Source organism: Phragmites australis, chromosome 23, assembly GCF_958298935.1.
Source record: "Phragmites australis chromosome 23, lpPhrAust1.1, whole genome shotgun sequence".
Lineage (NCBI taxonomy): Eukaryota > Viridiplantae > Streptophyta > Magnoliopsida > Poales > Poaceae > Phragmites > Phragmites australis.
Window position 1 is genome coordinate 19,524,102 of NC_084943.1, and position 22,683 is coordinate 19,546,784.

A 22,683-nucleotide genomic window follows, 5' to 3' on the forward strand; every position below is an offset into this window, starting at 1 on the left:
ATACTAGCATTGATTTCTAAATTTACTTTTGCTGTGACTACTGTTGCTGAAAATATTCCATCCCGTCAATCTCGTGTGCTAGCAAGTGCCATCATGCGTAGAGAAACATGGCTGCTTGAAATATTTCATTTTCCTTCGCACCAAAATACCATATAAGTTTTCGAAGAAATTATAATGGCTTTCGATTATTTAACAAGTATGGTACTTATCGTACAAAGCTTAAGCACTATCTTAATGTGTTGCTAGAATTTGTATGCTTGGAGCTCTTCAACCACCTAGAATATACAATGAACCTAAATTTCTTTTAAAAAATATAATGAACGTGTAGAAGAAATATCCTCAAAGAAAGAAGGAAAAATATATAAATCAAGTACGTGCAGAAGAAATATCCTTGCCTGACCCCGGTTAGGTCGATCTAATTGCACTTTTGGAAAAGTGCAAGATTCTTTACAGGGGGCATTACTGGAACCTAGAGCTCGTGTTAGTCTGTCTACACATGTGCTCCGTGACTCCGTGTAAACCGAGTGAATATTAAAAGTGATCTCTTGTTATTAAGATAAACAATTTGAGGGGAACTGTTTCTTATGTTGATTGTACAATTTTACATACAGATTGTTGAGAGCTGCATAATTGTTCAAGCTAAAAGGCACATATATATTTATTAGCACTGAGTTACTTTTGAACTCAAAGCTAACGGAAAAGAAATGAAACCACTAATATTTGTTTTTTACTTGAGAGAACATATGCATCAAGCTCTACTACAAAACATGCCATCAGTAACGGTCAAAATCGTCATCAGTGACGGATATTAAACCGTCACTGATTACTCGACACTAATAGTTAGTGACTATCGGTGTTAGTTCTAGACACGAAATGACAGTGACGGGTGGAACAGGAGCAAAAGAGGAAACGAGCCGGCATGATTAAATCGAGCCAGCTTAGTTGTTGATCTCGTCGCCGCTCGACACGGTGATCCCGCTGCCACATGCTCAAATCGACTCATCTCGAATGCATCTCGTAATCATATCGACTCATCTCATCCATATGAATCACATCTCACAATCAAATCGACTCATCTCATCCATATGAATCACATCTCACAGTTAAATCGACTTATCTCATCCATATATTGCTCGGATACAAGAACAAATTAACTCAAACACAAGGACGAGGCCAACATGGCCGCCCTCACTCGTGCCTTATACCCGTCCTGGACTCGCCAACACGGCTTGGAGGAGCCCACTCAGAGGCCGTCGCACCCCGTGCTCGTGCCGCTCAGAGGTCACGCCTGCGCCGTGCGCCGTTTGAAGGCTGACCTGCATCCTGCACACGCCGCTTCTTCTTCATCCTCCTCTCAGTGTTGTTCATATGCGTCCTGTCCATAGGTGAGAGAGGCTCAAAAGAGATAAGAGAGAGAAGGAGGTACTTGTTGAGGAAAGAGATAAATGAGAGAGAAAGAACACCTAGAAGAGATGAGGTAGAGAGATAGCGTATATGTGAGCTAAGCTGGACACGAGAGCTAAAGTTACATTGAAAATAAAAGTCAGGTTTAGTACTGTAGTAACTATAAGTGACGGTTTGTGACTAGAATCGGTATTAGTGTTGGTTCTTAATGGCTCTATTATAATTTGGTGCAAAAGATTAAAAATAGATAGTGATATATTTGTATTGTTGTTCTTATACAATCAACGGTGATAAATTGTTATCTATAGTTAGTTATGTAGTAACCAAGTAAGTTGCAAGAGAATAAAATAGGACATGACTTCACATTCGTGTTCTCGCATACGAACAGGGTCTCTCAAATAAATAAGCTAGTAATCTCTACTTGGCCATAATTTCTTACACGTATTTAAATGTTGGGCTGGGTCACGCCATGAAATACTAGCCCATTGCCTACAAATCCTGCGACGGAGGCTAGACGTAAAGCTTGAAAAAAGTATTTATTATTTTTCTAAACAATAGAAGAATAATACATTTTATTACTCTGGAGTAAAAATATTAACTTTTTAGGCATAATATATAAATTATTATTTTACATATTTTTACCTAATATTTCTGGGCAAGGGTCATTGGGTCAGCATGAGACAAGCTGTCCCAAGAAGAACTCTATGTAAAAGTATTATTATGGTTTCAGCGTAAGTCCAATCTTAAAAAATATAACTCCCAAAATAATTTCTATCTATACTTCTATAAAATAGATATATTATGGTAGATTCAATTGATCTTTACTGTCCACTCGAGTTGATCAAACGATTACCGTGTAAAGTTAGACCTGTTTGTCCATCCAAAAATATATTTAATCTCTTATTATTTACCTTTCATACCTAGACATATAATATTTGACTTCTATACATTCAAAAAATACATCTAATCTCATATTATTTAACTTTCATAGCTAGACATCCAATATTTATCTTCTATATATTATAAAAATATATCAAATATCATATTATTTGATTTCTATACATACATATACAATATTTGCTTTCTATATATTCATCGTTGAATTTCTTCAGAGGGTGTGCCACCTCCCTCACTTCGCCTACATCTCCAGCTTTCTAGAGATAGTGTGCCTGCCACGAAGATCGTCTCCGTCATGCTATCTTTACACCAAAATACTATACGCGATTTTTCTAACCCCTCTTAAATTAGGCACCATTTTCATCCTCCTCACAATATTGCTACAGATGACTAACTCTAAACGATAGGATCATCTCCAACCTGCTGTTCAGGTACTCGCAATTCTATCCATCTTGAAATTACATGATCATGCTGTGAATTTCGTATATACAAATATCTCTATTATTATGCTAATTTTTTTACTTCTTCGAATTACTGTATCCTAAATTAATTTTACGTGTAAAACACGTGTATAGTTACTGGTATAATAAAACACGTCGCATAAGATACTATATTGGACAGTTACACTCCAAATCAATCAGCCACATCACCTAAACTAGCTAGCGACATTGATACACCACCCCTGGACCCTTGTAAACCTATTTGGCCGTTGTTTGGATGGACATTAACAGTTGACTTGTCCAGACCATTCGTAGCCCACGCTACTCTATTTCTCGCCAATTCACGTGCACAATGAGAACGTTCAGTTCCTCTGCCAAAAATTAGCGACCCAACTTTTGGTCGGGATAGCTGGGCTACATACCTCTCAAAACAACATATAACACGTCACGCCGCCGCAAAATACAAGATGCTCTGTTAGACTGTTACACTCCAAATCAACCAGCCACGTCACCTAAACTAATGACACGTCACTCACCCACCGCACCCTGGTACACCACCGCTTGTAAACCTAGCAATTCCATCGACAGCCGCCTTCGACCCCGGTAGAGATTCCTTCACCTTTCTCCCATCATTCATTCACGAAGAGCCATTCCGCAACCTCCCATGGTAGAATTACCGAAACACCCCTGGATGGAAGTTTACCGAAATGCCCTCGTCTTGGCCTTAAATAACCCTCCCCACCTCGCCTGATCCCTCCCCCTTCCTTCCTCTCTTCCTCGATCGAGTGGTTCACCTTGTTCCCCTGATCCCTCCTCCATCAGCCCAGATTTCCGCTCGATTCCCTTCGTTTCGAGCAGATCAGCCTCCCCCGATCGAAGCTCCGCCTCGCCCCCCGGTTTCCTCGTCCAAGAATCGCTGTTATTGGTGGATCTTGGCCAAAGATCCAACTTTTGTGCTGGGATTTCCGGGGTTTCTTGCGCTGGAGGGAGGTTTCGTTCTCGCTGGCCATGGTTTGGCTGGAAAGCAGCATCTTGATGCAAAGTCTCTGGGCTTTATGAAGATCGCCACTCACCTGCGCCGCTCCTGCTTCCTCCACTCCTTCTCGGTTGTCTTCCTCTACTGGTTTTATGTGATCTCATAATTCGCCCGGATCCGCCATTGCTAGTCCTCTCCCCGTCTCTTGTTTCTTCGTCCTTTCTTTGTTTCTTGAAGCGTCAGTGAATAATAGCAGTAGCAGCGGTTGCGAGTTTGGAGGTAAGCTAGGCCGGTTTCTTGCGAAAAGATTGTGTCTTGATGTCGTCGTCGTCGCTGTCGCCGGCGGGGACAGGGAGGATGTCCGGGTCGGACGGCGACTCGGCGGCGGACACGCACCGCCGGGAGAAGCGGCGGCTGTCGAACCGCGAGTCGGCGCGGCGGTCGCGGCTGCGGAAGCAGCAGCACCTGGACGAGCTGGTGCAGGAGGCGGCGCGGCTGCAGGCCGAGAACGCGCGCGTGGCCGGGCGCGCAGCCGACATCGCTGCGCAGTACGCGCGCGTCGAGCAGGAGAACGCGATTCTCCGCGCGCGCGCGGCCGAGCTCGGCGACCGGCTGCGGTCCGTCAACGAGGTGCTCCGCGTCGTCGAGGAGTTCAGCGGCGTCGCCATGGACATCCAGGAGGAGCTGCCGGCCGACGACCCACTGCTCCGGCCGTGGCAGCTCCCCTGCCTCGCCGCCACCATGCCCATCGGCGCCACCGCCGCACACATGCTCCAGTACTGACGATGCCTGTACCGGCCATGGAGGCAGTTGGAGCTTGGTTGTGGTTGGCAAGGAGAAGACAAGACGAATTGTTTGCTCACATGGTCACATCTTTATCTACTGCTGCTGTGTCAAATCTATCTTCTGGTTGCTTCAATTATTGTTGCTGTTGTATGTCTTGTGTGTAAGAGATGATGCTTATGTAAGGCTTAATTTTGTGTTTGGTTGTGCGTTTTGTCTTGTACTGTGATGAATAAGTGTTATGTAATTTCCTGTTCCAACCTATCAATCAGATCTGCTGGTGTCTGAATTTTAATTTTTGGTTTGGTGGATGAATATCTTTCCTCATGGATCTTGGCAGTAGATTTTTCTGGCTTGGTCAGATATGCTAGCTTCACATGATTATGTATCACTTCTCAAATCCCAGAAACTGAGAGTTCATGTGAAACACAAAGGCTGTGACCTGTGAGCTCAAATCAAATCTCAGAGCAAGGAGAAAGACATCGATCAACTTGAGTGCAAAGTGATCAAATGAAAGAAGGGCAATCTTCTGTTTCGAAATTGTCCACTGGATTCTGTCTGCTGACAGCTCCCTCTCCTATGTTACTTTGATTTCTTGCTTGGCATCGAAGCAGGGACAAACAAACACCTCTCTTTTTTATTATCGGAACAAACAAACACATGACAAGATGTATTACTTGTTACTGCATCGGCATAATGAACAAGCAATTATTTAACACCTGCTAGGTGATCAAAGCAAAATGAAACTAGCATCAAACAATGAAGTCACCACATCGACGGTGAAAGGCACAAGAAAACCGTAAAAACTTATCTTGCGCGAACCAGTGACATCACCAAATAAAGGGCACCAAATGTGCTTCTGTCAAACATAGACTTAGAAATGACTTGTTAGTCTTCCCACCGATCCATTCATACAAAAAGGGGTGAATCTCAAAATGACGACACAAACTTACGTGAACTCAATTATATTCATGTCAGCTGGAAGCAATACAATACCAAATTGTTTGAAAAGGAATGGACACGTTTGAAATATCCATGATAAAGAAGGAAATTCTGATGGTCTCAAATGGTTATGCTTATTTTCATGACAAATCTCCACAGCATTCACTTCGTCATGCTCTCCAGAGAGTTTTGGAAGTAACTGGCAAAAACAAAGACGAGACAAACTTCAGATTTGATACATGAAAACTACTCCTCAACGACGACGCTGATCTGGCCCTTGTCGAGCATGTCGTAGAAGGATCTAGTCTTCCTCTGCTCGTTCCAGTGGTGCATCTTCCACATGCCACCAGCGATCAGCCCAAGGGTGACTCCAATGAAAATCTCCTTCACCACGCTCGGGCCCTTGAGGGTAGCATGTGCAACCCTGCCACCTGCCATTTGCCTGCTGTTGGGGTCAGACGTGAAGTGCCTGAAAGAAATGGAGAAGATTCTGTCAGCTGATTCGTGGGAGCAACAGGCAGACAACATATCTTCACTAAGGTAGAAAGATACTCTTAATAAATGCAGACATGTGCATACAGCATAACACATTTTGGCTCATCCACATTATACGATTAGTCACACCTAAAAAGGAGGGTGAGGTGATTTATACATATAAAAAATGGACCCAAATATGGTAATGACTAATGAGGTCAAAATGGAAGAGATTACATAAGAATTAAGAATCAATATGGAATAGCACCGAAATATGCAAAGTGGTATATAAAGCTAAGCAAAACCAACAGCGTATTCAAAAACAGTAGAGGGTTTGACTGTACACAAGAAACACTTCCAAGATTGGTATCAATCATTGCTTCTTCGACAAAAAAAACAAAAACAAATGTACACTAAGTACCCTTCACCTAACCTGCCACTAATGCTCAAAAACACAGCCATCGTGGCCAAATAAAGCCACAAATGCTGCAAAGCAAATTAGTTGGAATTTCCTTATCAACCAACGTCAAATCAAGGTAACAATATTAACATCCTAGCCTATGCAACAGCGGGAGCTCAAACCATCCACTACCTAACAAGCATATAATCAAACCAGACACATAATAATATCAGACTTGTGCAAGGCTGCATGCCTGCATCATCGACTAATCATCTAAAAAACAACAAATGTATTCAAAAGCTATCAGGTCACCATACTGAGTTTCAATGAGCCTTTTTCTACAACTTGATGTAAATATTAGGTATCACGGACACGCTCAACAAAGACCAACGAGCAAGCTCACTTAAACTCAATATTAAAGATAAATTCCAAATGGAACAACAGGCAAGCTCACTTTGATTCAATCAGTTATAGACAAGGTCCAACAAAGACCAACGAGTGTGAGCACTCAAGTTCAATGTATCATAGAAAATCCAAGAAAGAATGATAAGCTGATCACTTAAATTCAATGAGCTGCAGTAAAAATAGACAGCAGATTGCCTTATTTGTGAAATAAAAAATAAATCACAGACTGCTAACGAAGAAAACCCCAAAGCTTCAGAAAATGAGGTATACTTGAGACTTTGGTGAGGTTGCACTAGGAGGAGTTTATTCTTTGGGATAGGAAAAGACTGGAAGGTAGCTATGATATGATTATAGCGAAACTAAACTCAATTAATCTACAGCTACAAGCCCTAGTAACCTAACTATATGTTGCCTGACACAACCAATGATGCAAGAACCACAACGAACATATAATGTCACCTGATCGCTCAGATATTACACATACAAGTACGGGTGTATATATAGTGCAATTACAGGGATGCTAGATGCACCTTATTGTAAGAGAAAATGAAGGGGGTACTCTAAGGGCAATCATGGTGTATATGGTGCAATCACAGTGATAGGATGTGATGTGATGTACTCGTGGACCAAATGCTTAGTTTAAAGATTACACCCTTCCTGAATGTTATGAATCCTAGAAGCTACAAGATCAGCTAAGATGGTAAGACCAAATGCCTTCATGTTGAAACTGAAACAGCCTCTACATATTGGAGAAACTTGTGCTAGTTTAGAGTCCAGTAGGCCTCAGGCCCTGGCTTAGAGGATAGCTAGCATCCACACACTGGACATTGCCTAAGAAGAGCAAACATGAAGATCCATGATGCAAAGCATTAAACAAAGCACAGAATATGAATCGCCGGCAACCTGAAAGCACGCTAGACCCGAGAACCCTAAAGCGATAGCTCCCATCAGGCAAAGACATAGGATATGCTTATGCATCATCCAGAGACAACGGTAAATGCAGCCAGATCCCCGATCCAATTTACTAGTTTAGTGAAAGCTGTGTGCCAATGAAGTTAATCTAACATGCCCTTAAGATTGTCTAACAGAGCTATATTCCTATGCGTGAAGTAGCCCAGCCCTGCTGCATTCGGATTGTGGGACAACCACAAACACGGAATCGACAAGGATACAACACGTCAAAAGAAATCCCTTTGCATATGCACTCACTCAGCATTTTCGTTGCAATGAACCACCATTTTTTTTCACCATCAGTACCCGAATATCAACCGCATAGCCCCTGCATCGCAGGCCACTAGATACGGGTGCACATGAATAAAAAGACGAACTTATTCGCACTAAATGGATGGATACACCCCCATCACGCCATGGCAGACGACCCTCGCATCCTTCCCCCACGAACCAAACCAAAGACGCCAGCCCTATCCGCACCGCACCGCACCCCACCTAATCCATGAGACAACCTAAGCCCCTCGCCTTGTACGCCTCCGAAACCCCAATCGAAACGGATCCGCCGCACGAACCCAGCACGCCGGCACCGAGAAGGAGCCGGATCCAGACGGTCAATGGAACCAAGGGGAAAATTTTCCATCAAGCATAGAAAGAAATAAGGCCCGCGAGCAACCGCGTGGCGATTGGATCGGGCGCTGGGAAAGGAAGGATCCGAGGAGCTCACCTTGCCGGAGATGGAGGGGGAGACGCCGCCGCCGCGAGAGGAACCGGGCCTTCTGTTCGATCCGTGTGGGCTGACGTTTTTGCGGAGAGGCCCTTTAAAGACTCTTATTATCTATGAGAGATTTCAGAATATAACACCAAATTCGCCTAGCTTTCAGAATTTGACACTCCACCTGTCATTATGATCTTCAACAAAGACACACCAATTGAGTGTTATATTCTGAAATTACTACCTATTCAGGCCATTGATGATTTTCCACGGTTAAAAATAAACTTCACTTATTTACCATTTAATCCATAATTATAGACTCTGAACGTTTTTATATGTCATCGACTTGGATGACGTTATAATCAAAACAACCAAAGTTTTAGTGACATATCATCAATTTTTCCCTGCGAGCGAGTGGCGCTGGCTGGCTCCCACGGGGCTTTACGTATTCGATTCACAGCTTACGTATTCGCGTCTAAGAGGTTATATTTTCTGTGGTCGGCTTACGTAAATAGACTCTATTTGCTTGGTTGACCTGTTCCCTGTGACTAAGTAGGATTAAAATTTTGCCGAGAATGAAATATTTAATTTTGGAATTTTGTTTCCTGATATATGGGATTCATGGAATGAAGGATGAAAAATGATCAAAGTTTTACGAATTTCAGTCTTCTCACTTGTTAATGAAAAAATTGTAAAATAAAATCGAAACCTCTGAGTGCAAGTGTGCATGGTTGCAACGGCCGCTCAAGAGCTGCATCTTGTCCCTGCTTACTGTAGGAATCATAAGATAATATAATTATTTAATAGCCCTAAATGCACAAGGGCATTTGGTCTAGTGGTATGATTCTCGCTTAGGGTGCGAGAGGTCCCGAGTTCAATTCTCGGAATGCCCCAATTTTTTTTCTTTTTGCAGGTTCAACAGGTAGTCTATGACTCACGCTACAATGAAAGTTCCTTCTAAACCTTGCCGATCCAAGAGCAGTAGATTTTTTTTCACCTTACGAGACAGAATGGACACCTGAAGAGAAAACCTTTTCTGCTCTTTCATTTCATGAAAATATGTCTAATATCTGCAACATAAGCATCGTGGGATAACATCCAGTACGTCTCATCATAACCTTGGCATAAAATCTTCTACAGCTCTACACACAAATCTATATGTAGCTATCCACTTATACAGGCACTCATTGCATCTTTTACAAGCACAAATGTGCACCGCCAGGAAAAATCACCCATGCCTTATTTCAACCATCCATGGGCCAGAAACCCGGTGAAATCGTCATGTTTCCAGAGTCCCGTCAGGCGTTCCCATGGACAGCTTTGTAGCACTTCAGGCTGCAGAGGTTCAGCTTGGAGTTGAGCAAGATCAAATGATGCAACGAGCCTTGATTCTCTTCTCACTCCTTTTGCTTCCTCTCTTCTTTCTTCTTTCTTCTTTTCAGAGTCCAGGCCCAGTATTTTTCCTTACAGCTTCAACCTGCGGAGGGTATCGACTTATCGTAATTCAAAACTCCAGGAAATCAAGCACTTTTCTAAGAAGATTAAAAAGTAAGCAAATATTTCTCTAACCTTGCTTTCTTTAGTGGCCTTTTCCACTTGCATCCTGCGTCGCTGAGCAGAGCAGCCTCAGCCTTCTTCGCGAGCATCTCCTCTTCAGAAAGCGTTGTCCTTCTTGCCTGGTTCCGCAAGAAGGAGCTGGAGGATAGTATGTACTTCTGGAAGGAGCTGGAGGTAAACCATCAGGAAACTCGACAGTATTTTTGCTGCACCCATCCATCCATGATTGAAGGGCACGGCGACGTGTTGTGAGAGCTTGAGAGGTTCACTTCTAACATTGGCAGGTGATTCATTGACTGATTTTTGCTTCTTGTTTTCGTCATCAAGTTCACTGTCAGAGGTAGCTTCCTCTTCAGTATCATCACCATCCATTGATTCTCTTGAACTTTTCTTGCCATTACTACTAGATCGGGAAGTAACAAAATCATTATCGACCTCAGACACCTTGCTCATACTTTTCACGCTCTTCAAGGCATTCTTCTTAGAGCTACTTCCTCCTTTGCTTTTAGGCTCACGAGTGCGATCCTCCATGTCTCTCCTGGAGTTCCAAGATTTTCAAGATTACTTGTATCATAGTCCTTGTCTAACTCACTGTCCAAGATGGATTTCTTAGCAAGCCTCCTACTCTTCCGGACCGGTTCTGAAGACGGTTCTCTCTGCACTTTGGCTGGTTGTTCCCGAGCCAATGTTTCTTCAGTTGATCTCTCCTTTCTGGTTTTCTTGTCTCGCGACGAGTTTGACCTACCGAAATCTTTTGTACCTTCAGTCTACAGGTAATTCATCTTTTTGAATCAGTTATCAATCCCAGGTAGCACTTGGAGTAAAGAAAGGGAGGTAAACAAAGGAGTCAAATAAGGCGATAACTTCGAAAAGAGTAGTTAGAACAAGCGCTAAACCTAGATGCCGAGTTAAAACCAATATCTCAGTTTAAACTGCATGTGCACACGTCTTTTTTTTTTTTTTTACTGCATGTGCAGTGTGCACACGTCTCTGTAAGTATGTTCAAGTCTTAGCAAAATCGGCTACTTTTCCATTACAGAGCATGATTTCAGAAGCCGGCTAGTCTTCTTTCGAATCAAATTATGCATCAATTAGGTGCAGGTGCAAGAAACCTACAAAATAAACACATTCTGTTAGGCACTTACCAGATTACCCTGCTTTTGCTGGTGCCGTGAATCTCCTGGCCACCGAGGCTTCATTTAAGAAAATTTTCATATGTGTATACGCACACATGGAGAAGTAGATAAAAAAAACTATAGGATAGATAGCATTGCAGCACGGGAAGCTTGAATCCAAGTCCTACAGTAACGAATATAAGCGCAACTGAAATTTTTGGGCTCGCAACATATCCTACAAGAGAAACCTCCTAGCAAATAGGTAATTTGTATATTAAGCTGAGAACTTTTCTAATACTTGACTGAAGATTCAATGTTTACGTGTGAGATTGAATAGGCTCTGGCAACGCTGCGCGCCTTTCTTTCGTGAACTAGCAATTATGCACGGGCCTAATCGAACTTCGGATCACTGTCTCTGTAAGCAAGAAATATGCCTGAATTTGAAATGGTGAGCAACTACTCGATGACGGCTGAGATGTGCATTTTGTTCTATGTAATTCAGTCATGCAAAAAAAAAAAAAAACCCTACGTACAGCATAGGGGCCTAGCCCCTTGCCGCCCCCTGTCTCTGTCCCTGCCAATGGCGGAGCTTTGCACAGGCCACACGGGACCATATAACCTCTCCAACACTTAGCTCCAGTATTAAACGTCTTAAGGAAATCAGAGTCAAGTCATCTACTTTCGTGCAGATGTGGATTGAGCATTGGTGTTTAGTTGAACACACATTTTTTTTCTTTTTGAAAAATTTAGATTTGATTGCTCATAGAAGCAAGTAAGATATTTATCTTCGAGAACAAATAAGTTATAGAAAAAAAAGGAAAAATATACATCTAGTTACAGTTTCTTACCAACTAAAAGAAAAAATATCATAAATTAGGTGAGGACGAGTGGGGGAAAGCGGGGGTGAGGAGCAAGGGTGAGCGGGGGCGTACGACGGAGTGGAGTGGGGGCAAGGCGCACACTTGTGCCTGGACAGTGGAGGGGAAAGGATAGATGGTGGAGGAGAACTGGCTCGGTCCAGCCAATTGGTTCAATCCAGCCAATCTTACTCCGACCCAAAGAGAAAATTAGCCAATTTTGCTAAGATCTTTTTTTTTTCCGACTATTTTGCTAAGATCTTAGTAACACCACTGTCTTGTGAGATGATTCGCAACTTAACAAAGCTGGTTTCATTTTTTCTTGGAACAAAAAAAAAATGGTTGCATGCAAATGTATGGCACTTCAGTTAAAATAAAAAGGTATGGCTCTTCAGAAAATGGCAAAACATCATGCATGCTTCGAAAGACATGTGACTTTGTCTTGCTTCGTGAGGAAGGACTTGGCTGTCTTCCACAGTGGTAGACGGCAAATTTATTTACATGACATTAGAATTTCTCGAGTCACATGCAGCACATTTCTCTTGATTAGAAGGCTCACAACTCAATCGTGATACTACATCGCCTTAGGTACGTTACCGATATTTCCTGAGAACAGGAGAGCACGTATTGTTCACGCTAAAATCCTCCAAACACGAAAATTCTATTAGATTATACCGATGTATGATTTATCATAATCATTTATTTATATTAAAATTCGTGCTAAAAAGGATATATGAAAAAACTATAAGATAAATAAAAGAATCATCACATAAGTATCACGTAAAAGAGATGAATATATAAGGGCATACACAGTTGCATTTGCTGTCAATAACATGTCATTTTTTTCCATCCATGTAGCTGTTGAAGATGTTCCAAATTCATTGCCCAAGACAAAGGCCGACTTCTGACGGAGCGAAGCGGAGGCCCGTCGCCGGGAGGCTTGGGCCGGAGCAAAGCGGAGTCTGAAGTCGGCCCATTGGGGTGCGCCCTCCTTCACTCGGGGGGGTGCGGGGGGGCTGGCCCCCCGCGGTACGGTACATATACCCGTCGCTAGGGTTCCACTGCGACCGATTCATTCATTCTCTTGTAAGCCGCCGCACGGCGTTGTAACCCGACTCTTGATAATAGTGAGGAGTGTTTGCTGGCTGGCGCCCGTGGTTTTTCCCCTTCGAATTGGAGGGGTTTTCCACGTTAAATCTTGTGTCTCCGCTGTGATTTGATCTTGTGTTCTTCGTCGTTTATTCGCCGTCATTCACAACAGTTGCCATCACTCAACAATCAAATCTTGATGGAGATATATGGAATGAAATGGAAAAGAAAATCAAGAATTAAGGTTGCAGTTGCAGCATTACAATCGGACACAAATCGAAAGGCTTCACTAACTACATGTTCTTCCCGGATGGATGGATACAAAAGCTTCTTGCATTAGTGAAGCTTGCGATGACGAAGGTGTACGCGTATACGGTGTAGTTGTTTCTAGGTGCTAGCGCAGCTATGGATGAACGATCGATCTGTCCGTCTAGCGCAGGCCGGCGGCGGTGGCGATGGCGAGGCAGTTGCTGGCGAGCTTGGCGAGCTCGGCGTCCTGCTTGGCCATGAGCGGCGTGAGCTCCTCGCGCTCCTCGAAGCCCTGGTCGCAGGTGTCCACGTCGGTGCGCACGGTGTCGAGCATGGTGCCCGTGGTGTCCCTGTCGCCGCCGGCGATGGCCTTCTCGGCCTGGTCCAGGCTGTACGCGATGTCGTCGTACGACTCCACGCAGTCCTGGAGCGGGCCCCGCGCCAGCGGCTGCGTCTTGGGGTCGGCGTCGAGCGCGGCCGCCGCCTTCTTGGCCTCGGCGGCCTTGCCGCGCACGGCGCCCATCGCCATCCGCAGCAAGCCCGCGGCGTCCAGACGCTTCCCACCAGCCACCGGCGGCTGCGGCTGCTTCGCAATGGACGACAGGCACACGTCGGGGTAGTCCGTCTTGAGGCACAGGCTCTTCACGATGTCGGCGCCCGGGATGATCGGCGTCGGCTTCGGCGGCGCCGGTGCGGGCGGCGTCGGCTTCGGCTTCGGTGGAGGCGGCTTGGCCGGCACCGGGCTGGGGCCGGCAGGGCGCCCGGGCTTCCCGGGCGCTCCGGGTTTGCGCGGAACGCAGACAGCCGCGGCCGGCGGCGCCACCGCGGTGGCAAGGAGGAGGAGGCAAGCGAGAAGCTGCGGCGGGCTCATGGCGTGCATGGCGAAAGGGGGAGAAATGGAGGTTAGAGTTGATTAGAGTCAAGTAAATAGGAGGAGACGTGGTTAATTAACAATTATTTATTATTTAATCGCGATGATTTATTAAATTATTTATTTGAATGGGAGGGAAAGGAGGGGATTGGCTGGTTGCATTTTCCCGGGAAAATTGGGGGCAACGGTGGCCAGTGGTGAAAAAATAGCAAATGGTGAATGGTGATCATGTACCGCTAGATTTCGTCGTTTTTTCGGAGCTTAAAAATTATAAAAAGATGAGAGAATTACAAAGGAGAGGAGAGGAAACGAAATGAATGGATCTATGGTCAGTGTGAATTGACATGGAATTTCTTGATGACTAGAGGAAATTGTGAAGGTTTGATTTGCCACATGGAGGGGAGAGAATTAAGAGGACAATGTGATTGATTCAGCTTTGAAGTTTTCAATGCAAACTTTATAGGACATTTGGGAAGAAGGCAGGTGATTGTAGTCCTAGAAGACGGCAAAGTGAACAGTACCATGAAATGATTCTGGTGTTTGTAAAAAAGAGTTATCTGGAGGCCGATGTATCCATACAACTACCACTCTATCCGTTAATATCTTTTTTTTAAAAATTACTTTTTTCGACCGAACTATGTATTAGAGTTTAAATTCAGGTGTTCATCTTTAGGCACACCCTAGCGTGCCTTGATGCAAAAGCGTGTGTGCCCATGCTATATGAAGTTGCGGATTTAATCCTGGCCACCGTAAGTCTTCTCCTATACTTGTACGTTTATCTTGTAGTCTAAAAAAGAAAAGGAAGGAAAAAAGGCAAGGAAGTTAACAAATTAGTATCTCAACAGTTGCATTGATTTAGTTCGGTAGCATCGAACAAAATATCATAACCAAGAATAACAAAACTCAATCATGATGGGTTGTCTGGGATTTATACTACCAAATCAGCATACATAGCCATGTTTCAGGGCTCTGTTCGCCTTGAGGGAGCTTCTTTGGTATGGAAAGCCTGGCCCCTGCAAAGGTCAAATTCTTTGTTTGGCTTGGACTCCATAATCGGCTCTGGATAGCTGCGCGCACACATCGTCATGGGCTTCAGGTGGATGATTCTTGTACTCATTGTTCGCAGCTACCGGAGACTACTGATCATTTGCTTCTTCATTGTAATACGGCTAGAGAAGCGTGGTGGCGGATCCTGAGAGTTCAAACGCCGGTGGTCGAGATCACACTCTTTGCTTGGTGGTCTGAGTTACGGGGACGCGTCGCTGCTGAATTTTGTATGAGGTTGGACTCGCTAATCCTCCTGACTTGTTGGAGGCTGTAGTTATCACGCAATGGCATCACCTTCAACAATCGTTGCCTCTCTTCAGACACCTTGATCGCTATCATCAGAGAAGACATTGCTCGTTGGTGCGAGGCCGGAGCAAAGCACTTAGCGATCACCATGGTTAGGCTGCATATCTTCTGTTCTGTCCTATAATGCCTGCTGCCTATTAGTTTTAGTGTTGGCTGATATCTAATCATGTAAACCTCTTAAATATTTCATTTGTCGGCAGTACTGAGCAGCACTTGCGACCCTTCGTGTCGTACCAATAACTGTTTGTATTCGTTTACTTCTTCTTCTTAATACAATGATACGCAGCTCTCCTGCGTATTCGAGAAAAAAAAATCATGATGGGTTGTTGTATCATCTCATGAATTAGCTTGTAATCTTAGATGGTGTTCGGTCCATTGGAGGGGGGGGGGGGATTTGAATGATACCACACCATTACAGCATCATCTTACTCGGTCTGATACTGAGAGTAATTTATCCCATCATCCTATTAGTCGTCCCTCTGATCCCTTTGCCTTTCTTTAAAAAAAATCCATTTTCATAGTTCTACATTATGATTTGAATATGCATAACCTAGGCACCTAGCCTTATCAAACATTATTGGTAATCTTTAATTTGGATGTACATAGCCTAGTATTATCCAAATGCATATTTGTAAGGTGAGGTCCAAACCACCGAACCCGCACTTCGTTGCTGAGAACTTTATTCTAGTCTCATAATTCAGTATGTAAAATTTGTATTAGTAACATTTGAATAAAATGCTTACAGAGAATATTGCGGTGAATTGGATAACGATCGCTTATTTAGCTTTAGTATTCGTTAGAAATGCACATTCAAGGCTCAGATTGCTTCGCCTTCTGTTGTGGTACATTGACTTCAGTTGACACTTTTATCCTTTTCTGAACTTTGAAAAACTTCTTGCGAGTTGAGACCACCTGCGAGGAATGTAATCACAGTGTAATTGGCCAAACATCTCTGTGTTTCAATGTTCAAGAAGTGTTCTTTCTGTGTCGAAAACCATGCAATATTTCCATTCCAGATTTTGCTGAAGTAGTGTAGAATGCAAGGCCACTTTTATTATTATTATTATTATTTTGCCGTGCAGCTTTGTGACTTTGATAGCTCCACGTGATCATCCTTCCGGTCTCAGAAAAACTTCAGTGTGAAGCTCATGCAACCAAAGTTACATGAGGTGCTTGTACTTCTAGTTGTACTTGCATTGTAACTGAAAAGGATTGATTGCACAGCAGAAAGCACTTCATTCAGAATTTGCCTGCATGATGTGAACTTACCACCGATAGAGAATAACCCTGGCTACTTGGGCATAGATGATTTTCAAGAAGAGTACACTCTTAACCGAGAAAAATTTAATGAGCACCAATCGGGACCTGTTTCGACGGTGCGATCCAAGCGACTAAAAGGAAGTATGTTCAGCTAATTCTTGCTCCCCCTCTACAGCTCTGAAAGCAGCAGAAACTTCAACCAGGCATCTAGTATAGGCCATGGTTGCAGTGGCAAACCCTGTCAGAAACACATGCATCAACCATCATCCCCTTCCTGGAGGAGGAAGTTTGGGCAACAATTAAGCAGTTGCCTTCGGATAAAGCTCCGGGCCCGGATGGTTTTACCGGGCACTTTTACAAGTCTTGCTAGCATGTCATTAAATTTGATCTTTTGGCTGCAATAAGGGCTGTTCAGCTTGGAAATACTAAGAATTTGAATCTGTTGAACTCGGCCTACATCACACTCTTGCCAAAGAAAGATGAGGCAGTTCGTGTTCATGATTTTTGCCCTATTAGTCTTATCCATAGTTTTGCAAAATTGGTAACCAAACTAATGGCTAATCGCCTTGCAAGCAGATTACAACAGATGGTGTCCTTGAACCAAAGTGCATTTGTGAAGGGTAGATGTATTCAGGATAATTTTTTGCTTGTTCAACAAACGGCAAGGTTCTTGCATCAACAAAAAAAATCCAAGGATCCTCCTAAAACTTGATATCTCAAATGCTTTTGATTCGGTCTCTTGGCCATTCTTATTGGAGGTTCTTCGTCATCTTGGTTTTGGACCGGTATGGTGCAATTTGATTTGCAATTTCTTATCAAGTTCTTCTACTAGTGTGTTGTTAAATGGTGTTCCCAGGGACATGTTTTTTCATCAACGAGGTTTGCGGCAGGGTGATCCATTGTCTCCAATGTTGTTTATATTGGTTATGGATGTGATAGGTGTTTTGATTCATCAAGCTAGCATTGAGGGACTATTGCAGCCACTTTCTTCAAGAAATCTACAGCACCGTGTGTCTCTATACGCTGATGATGTAGTGTTGTTCTTGCAGTCGGTTATCAGTGATTTGGAAATGATAAAGGTCATTTTGCATCTCTTTGGTACAGCCTCGGGCCTCAAGACAAACTCTCAAGACAAACTTTCAGAAGAGTTGTGTGTCGCCAATTCAATGTACTGAGATCAACTGTCAGTGGTTCAAGAGCATCTTCCTTGTGTCATGAAGGTTTTCCCCTGCTCTTATTTGGGGCTGCCCCTCTCTCTCAAGAAACTAACAAAAGCACAACTCCAACCGCTTATTGAAAAGATTGCAGATAAGCTTCCTGGTTGGAAGGCGGCGCTGATGACTTGGGCTGGCCGCTCGGTTCTTGTCCAGGTGGTCATGACCTCGGTCCCTATATATCATGCCATAGCTTTGGATCTCCCTCCCTAGGCGATCAACTTTCTTATGGAAGGGCAGGAAGGAGGTTAAAGGGGGGCACTGTTTGATCGCCTGGCGGAAGGTTTGTCGCCCACGCAATCTTGGGGGGTCTTGGTATACATGATCTTTTTTCTTTGAGCTGGGCTTTACGTATGAGATGGTTGTGGTTGCAAAACACACAGCCGGACAAGCCGTGGGCTGGTTTCAAGTTGTCCCTGCACCCCAATGTTCATGCCTTATTTGCTATTTCGGTGATAACCTTTGTTGGAGAAGGGAATAATACTATGTTTTGGACTGATAGATGGGTGGATGGAAAGGCAATTTGTGACCTGGCTCCTAAAGTTTCAGCCCTTGTGCCCAAGCGGATAAAAAATTCGCGCACTGTGAAGGATGTTTTAACTGATTTATGTTGGGTTCTTGACATTCAAGGTGCTCCTTTTGTTGCTACCATCTCTGAGTACCTTGATGTCTGGGATTTGGTTTCTAACATCACTTTGATGCCGGGTGTCCCTGATGTGCATCAATGGTGACATTCTGAGTCGAGTCAGTACTCGTCCAAGTCAACATATATTGCTTATTTCCATGGTGCTACTCTTTTTGAACCTTGGAAACTCATATGGAATTCTTGGTCTCCGGCGCGTTGCAAATTTTTCTTGTGGCTGGTGGTGCATGATACATGTTGGACTTCAGATCGTTTGGCGCGGAGGGGATTTCCACATCCGGCGTCCTGCCCGCTTTGTGATCAAGAGGATGAAACAATTCAGCATCTCCTAACGGATTGTGTCTTTACTAGACAGGTGTGGTTTCCCCTGTTTAGACGTTTCAGCGTGCTTGATGTTTCTCCACAGGCCAATGACAATAGATTCTGTTCTTGGTGGATGCAAGCAAGCGCAAGGATCTCGAAGCCATTGCGAAATGGTTTCAATTCCTTGGTAATTTTGGGAGCTTGGCTGATTTGGCAGCACCGCAACGATTGTGTGTTTAATGGTGCGGCTCCAAGTTTGTTTGTTGTCCTCCAGAAGGCTGGTGAGGAGGCCATAATGTGGGCTGATGCTGGTGCTAAGGGTTTAGCGCAGTTGTAGCTCGGTTCATCTTTCTCAGTTTTTTAAGGGTTGTTTTATTTCTTTTGGTTGAAGGCGCGCTGTTTCCATATCATTTCGGGTGTGTTTTGTAAGTGTGTGTGGTTTGTAAGACTATCTTTTGTTTTTTCTCTCTTAATGCAATAATACGCAGCTCTCTTGCGTGTTCTATAAAAATGATTATTTCTGCTGGTGCATAACTGCATATCTCTGCAAGAAAAAAAGATAACAGAACTTTGGACCAAATGTTCCAAGCTTAACTTTGTCCAAATGCAAAATAAATTCTATATCTTTTTTTTCGAATACGCAGGAGAGCTGCGCATCTTTGTATTAAGACGGAGGAAAGAAACAAAATTACATTAGGTTACACAACATCCCGATACCGGGGACTAAAAGCACCTTATCATGCATACAACTACAATGCATACTCTGTTCTAGAAGGAAGACAACATATAATCAGAATGTACTGGGGAACAGAACATGCCAGGCATTACTTTCAGAAACTAATAGCTTATGAGACAAACAGTTCAGATTCAGGTTGTCAAATCTCTAAAATTTATTTCCCCATCTCCCTCTTTCTCTCTCTTCTCTCTCTCTCTCTTCCATCTCTCCCGTCCCTCCCTGTGACCCTCTTGCCGCGCCGTGCTGTCGCGTCGCCGACCGGCAGTCCTCACGCCCCGTGCCGCCTCGCGCCCCACGCCGCGCAGCCCCTCGCCCCGCGCACCCGCCGGTCGTCGGCCTATATAAAGGGGTGAACAGTGTCACCCCTCCCCCACCTCACACCCTCTCTCTCTCTCTCCGAGCCCCTCCGCCGCCTTGCCGCTTCACTCCGAGCGCTGCCGCCGGTGAGCCCCTCCCCGGCCCCCTTCTCTCTTTCCCTCTCCCTCCTTTCCCTCCCCTTGGGCGTACCTGGGCCTCCGTCGCCGCTCCCGCCGCCCTCCCGTGGCCGGCCGCCGCCGCTTTCCCGTCGCCGGGCCGAAGCCGTTTCCCCGCCCGCTAGCCAAATCCGCCGACGGTGTGCTCCGCCACCGCCCTCCACCGGTGAGGCTCCGCCATTGATGCGCCGCCGCCGCGCCTCCGCCGCCTCGTCGCCCCTCCTTCTCTCTCCCCCTCGTGCTCTCAGCTGCCCGAGCCGGCCCCCTCCTCTCTCTGCTCTCTCTTATATCTCTCTCTCTCTCTCTCTGCAACCGACAGGTGGGCCCTTTTTAGCCGAGCTGAGCCGAGCCGTCGAGCCCACCGACAGCTGAGCTGAGCCGACTCCGCTGAGCCTGAGCCCGTTTCTCCTCCGTCCTAACTCCGTTTTCAACGATTCTTCCACCGATATTCATCTAAATTCGAGATCTACCCAATCATGTCAATTTCATAATTTTTGTAAATTGTTTGGTTATTGTTTTAATCATTTGATTGATCGTGTATGCCTTTGTCGTTGTTGCGATTATTAGAGGAAGGAGCATTCGAGGAAGACCCCGAGGACCTGGAGTTTGAAGAAGGAGCAGGCGAGGATTTCAACGAAGGCAAGTCCTACAATCGTTGATCATGTTGATCCTATGTTTTTAAATACAACCCGTAGAGCCGTTGTTTCAAACAATAGGAGTATGCATGATTAGATTAGTAGTTGTGATTTTAAAGAAATGCTAGAATAGTTATGACCCAGCTTGTTTATCCCATGCCTTGTCATTGTTACCTTTATTCCTTTGAAATCCTAGAAGGTTCCCAACATCAACTATAATAATTGTTCAGATGAATACTTGTTTACTAGTATGCTTAGGATTGTTTTGCTCAAAAGAAAGAACTAGATTATTTACATATGATAATCATGCTTTTCAATGTGAAGTGATGTGTGCTTGGTGCGTGTGCGTGTAAAACTTGTGTTCTTGGGAAAACTCTAGAGTAGTGTTGACGAGGGTGAGTAAGGTGCCCCATAAAGGTGGGAACTACTTTGGAGCAAGGTTCGTCTTTGTAGTGTTCTTGCTGGGAGACTCTTGCCTCGGTCGTATAAGGACCGGTTCGCTGTGACATCTCACCTAGTATCAACTCGTACAACCACATAGCCTGTATGGGCAGGACTTGACCAAACCCCTCTGACTTAGTGCGGTACCCACCCGGAGGCCGGTAGTGGCAATGGGGACCATGAGAAGACTTGGGTGGTGCGTAGCCCAAGGTCCGGCTGGTGATATTGTTGAGGCTATGTCAAAGCCTTGGGATTGCTAAGTGGTCCTTCCCGTGAATCTTCTAAGGCCCTTGGTATCTTAGTGCCCCATGGGTGGATATTGTGGCTTCGTTGTGAGGTCGTTGCGTCTCGTTATGACAGCTTCACCAGTTGCTAAGGTGGGAGCCTGTGCATATCTTGTAGGTAAAGTGTACAACATCTGCAGAGTGTTAAACCTATCCGGATAGCCGTGTCCTTGGTAAAGGACATGCTATGGTTTGGTCACAATGATTAGCTTTCCAGCGTGAGTATCTTCTTGGTGTGTGAGTGGGCTGTGTGCCCGTGTTTTCGAAAAGAAGGGTTTTAGCTTTGTGCCCTAAGCCTCCTGGACTGTGTGTCCGCTGGCAAAAAAACTTGTAGGAACTGGCGGGACGGATGTATCTCCCCTAGGGCCGTCAACCCCCCTATAAGCCCCCTATAAGCTCAACTTACGTGTTCTCTTTGGAAGTGTTTTTATTAAAGTTAGCCTTTGCAAAAATAAACCTTGCATCAACAAAACTAGCTTTCCGCAAAACCTAAAAGACTCTACAGCCTTATCCTTGATCTACCCTTAAGCATCTAATTTTCCCCCTTTGAGGTAGGATTTGCTGAGTACCTTATGTACTCACACTTGCTAATTGTGGATCCAGATGATCCAGAGGCCAACTTCGTCGAAAGAGAAGATGAAGATTAGAGAAGCTGGTTTCGTCTGCCCTCAAGCTGCCTGTAGGGCATGGGTCGTTTTTATGTGTTTCCGCTGTGCTTTGAGGGTTTGTTATGCCTTCGGACCTCTGTTGTAATGAACTCTGTGTTATACTCTATTATCGTATTTATTCGATGTATGTCTATAATATCTATTTCTATTGAAGTTCGTGCGTACCAACTACTGATCCAGGGACTGATATAAACTACACGAGATGACCCCAAAGGAGGGGTCCGACACAGGTACCAACTTGCAAAAAAAGGGGAAAATTTGGCTTACTGCATAATAAAAAAAAACAGTAGCCTACTCCACAAGGCCAGGTTTCTATTTCATGTGTTTACGCAAAGAGGAACTGAGTCGAAAATTGAAATGGTAGCAGGTTCATACTCATCAGAAATGACCAAGCTACAATTGAATTACATTGTAGAAGGAGCTGCTCAGAGGGAAAAAACAATAAGAATCAGTTGGTGCTGCCCAGGCTCGAACTGGGGACCTTTAGTGTGTAAGACTAACGTGATAACCGACTACACCACAGCACCAGCTTGACAGTGATTACCTAGGTT

General features: G+C 44.5%; 3 protein-coding genes, 2 non-coding genes and 1 pseudogene across 5 annotated transcripts; 2 read left to right on the forward strand and 4 right to left on the reverse strand.

The window, feature by feature from the left end:
* Window positions 1-3,473: 3,473 nt before the first annotated feature.
* LOC133905888 (ocs element-binding factor 1-like) lies at window positions 3,474-4,795 on the forward strand. Its single transcript, XM_062347677.1, has one exon. It carries the CDS (start codon window positions 4,036-4,038, stop codon window positions 4,498-4,500), a length of 465 nt encoding a protein of 154 aa, XP_062203661.1. The 5' UTR covers window positions 3,474-4,035; the 3' UTR covers window positions 4,501-4,795.
* Window positions 4,796-5,557: 762 nt separating this feature from the next.
* Window positions 5,558-8,544, reverse strand: LOC133905889 (cytochrome c oxidase subunit 5C-like). The gene is made up of 2 exons (XM_062347678.1): window positions 8,397-8,544; window positions 5,558-5,911 (listed from the first exon to the last, which is right to left on the reverse strand). The coding sequence occupies exon 2, from the start codon at window positions 5,878-5,880 to the stop codon at window positions 5,689-5,691; it is 192 nt and encodes a 63-aa protein (XP_062203662.1). The 5' UTR covers window positions 5,881-5,911; window positions 8,397-8,544; the 3' UTR covers window positions 5,558-5,688.
* A 661-nt stretch (window positions 8,545-9,205) lies between these two features.
* Window positions 9,206-9,277, forward strand: TRNAP-AGG (transfer RNA proline (anticodon AGG)). The gene has a single exon. It is a non-coding gene; the product is annotated as a tRNA-Pro (tRNA).
* A 686-nt stretch (window positions 9,278-9,963) lies between these two features.
* LOC133906044 (uncharacterized) lies at window positions 9,964-11,140 on the reverse strand (annotated as a pseudogene).
* A 2,039-nt stretch (window positions 11,141-13,179) lies between these two features.
* On the reverse strand, window positions 13,180-14,131 carry LOC133906045 (pectinesterase inhibitor 28-like). Its single transcript, XM_062347838.1, has one exon. The coding sequence runs from the start codon at window positions 14,129-14,131 to the stop codon at window positions 13,433-13,435; it is 699 nt and encodes a 232-aa protein (XP_062203822.1). The 3' UTR covers window positions 13,180-13,432.
* Window positions 14,132-22,585: 8,454 nt separating this feature from the next.
* On the reverse strand, window positions 22,586-22,659 carry TRNAV-UAC (transfer RNA valine (anticodon UAC)). The gene has a single exon. It is a non-coding gene; the product is annotated as a tRNA-Val (tRNA).
* Between the last annotated feature and the right edge of the window lie 24 nt (window positions 22,660-22,683).

What these genes read in the sequence shown, in the direction of transcription:
- LOC133906045 (XM_062347838.1), bottom strand. Translation starts at nt 14,131, where the DNA reads ATGCACGCCATGAGCCCGCCGCAGCTTCTCGCTTGCCTCCTCCTCCTT.
- LOC133905888 (XM_062347677.1), top strand. Translation starts at nt 4,036, where the DNA reads ATGTCGTCGTCGTCGCTGTCGCCGGCGGGGACAGGGAGGATGTCCGGG.
- LOC133905889 (XM_062347678.1), bottom strand. Translation starts at nt 5,880, where the DNA reads ATGGCAGGTGGCAGGGTTGCACATGCTACCCTCAAGGGCCCGAGCGTG.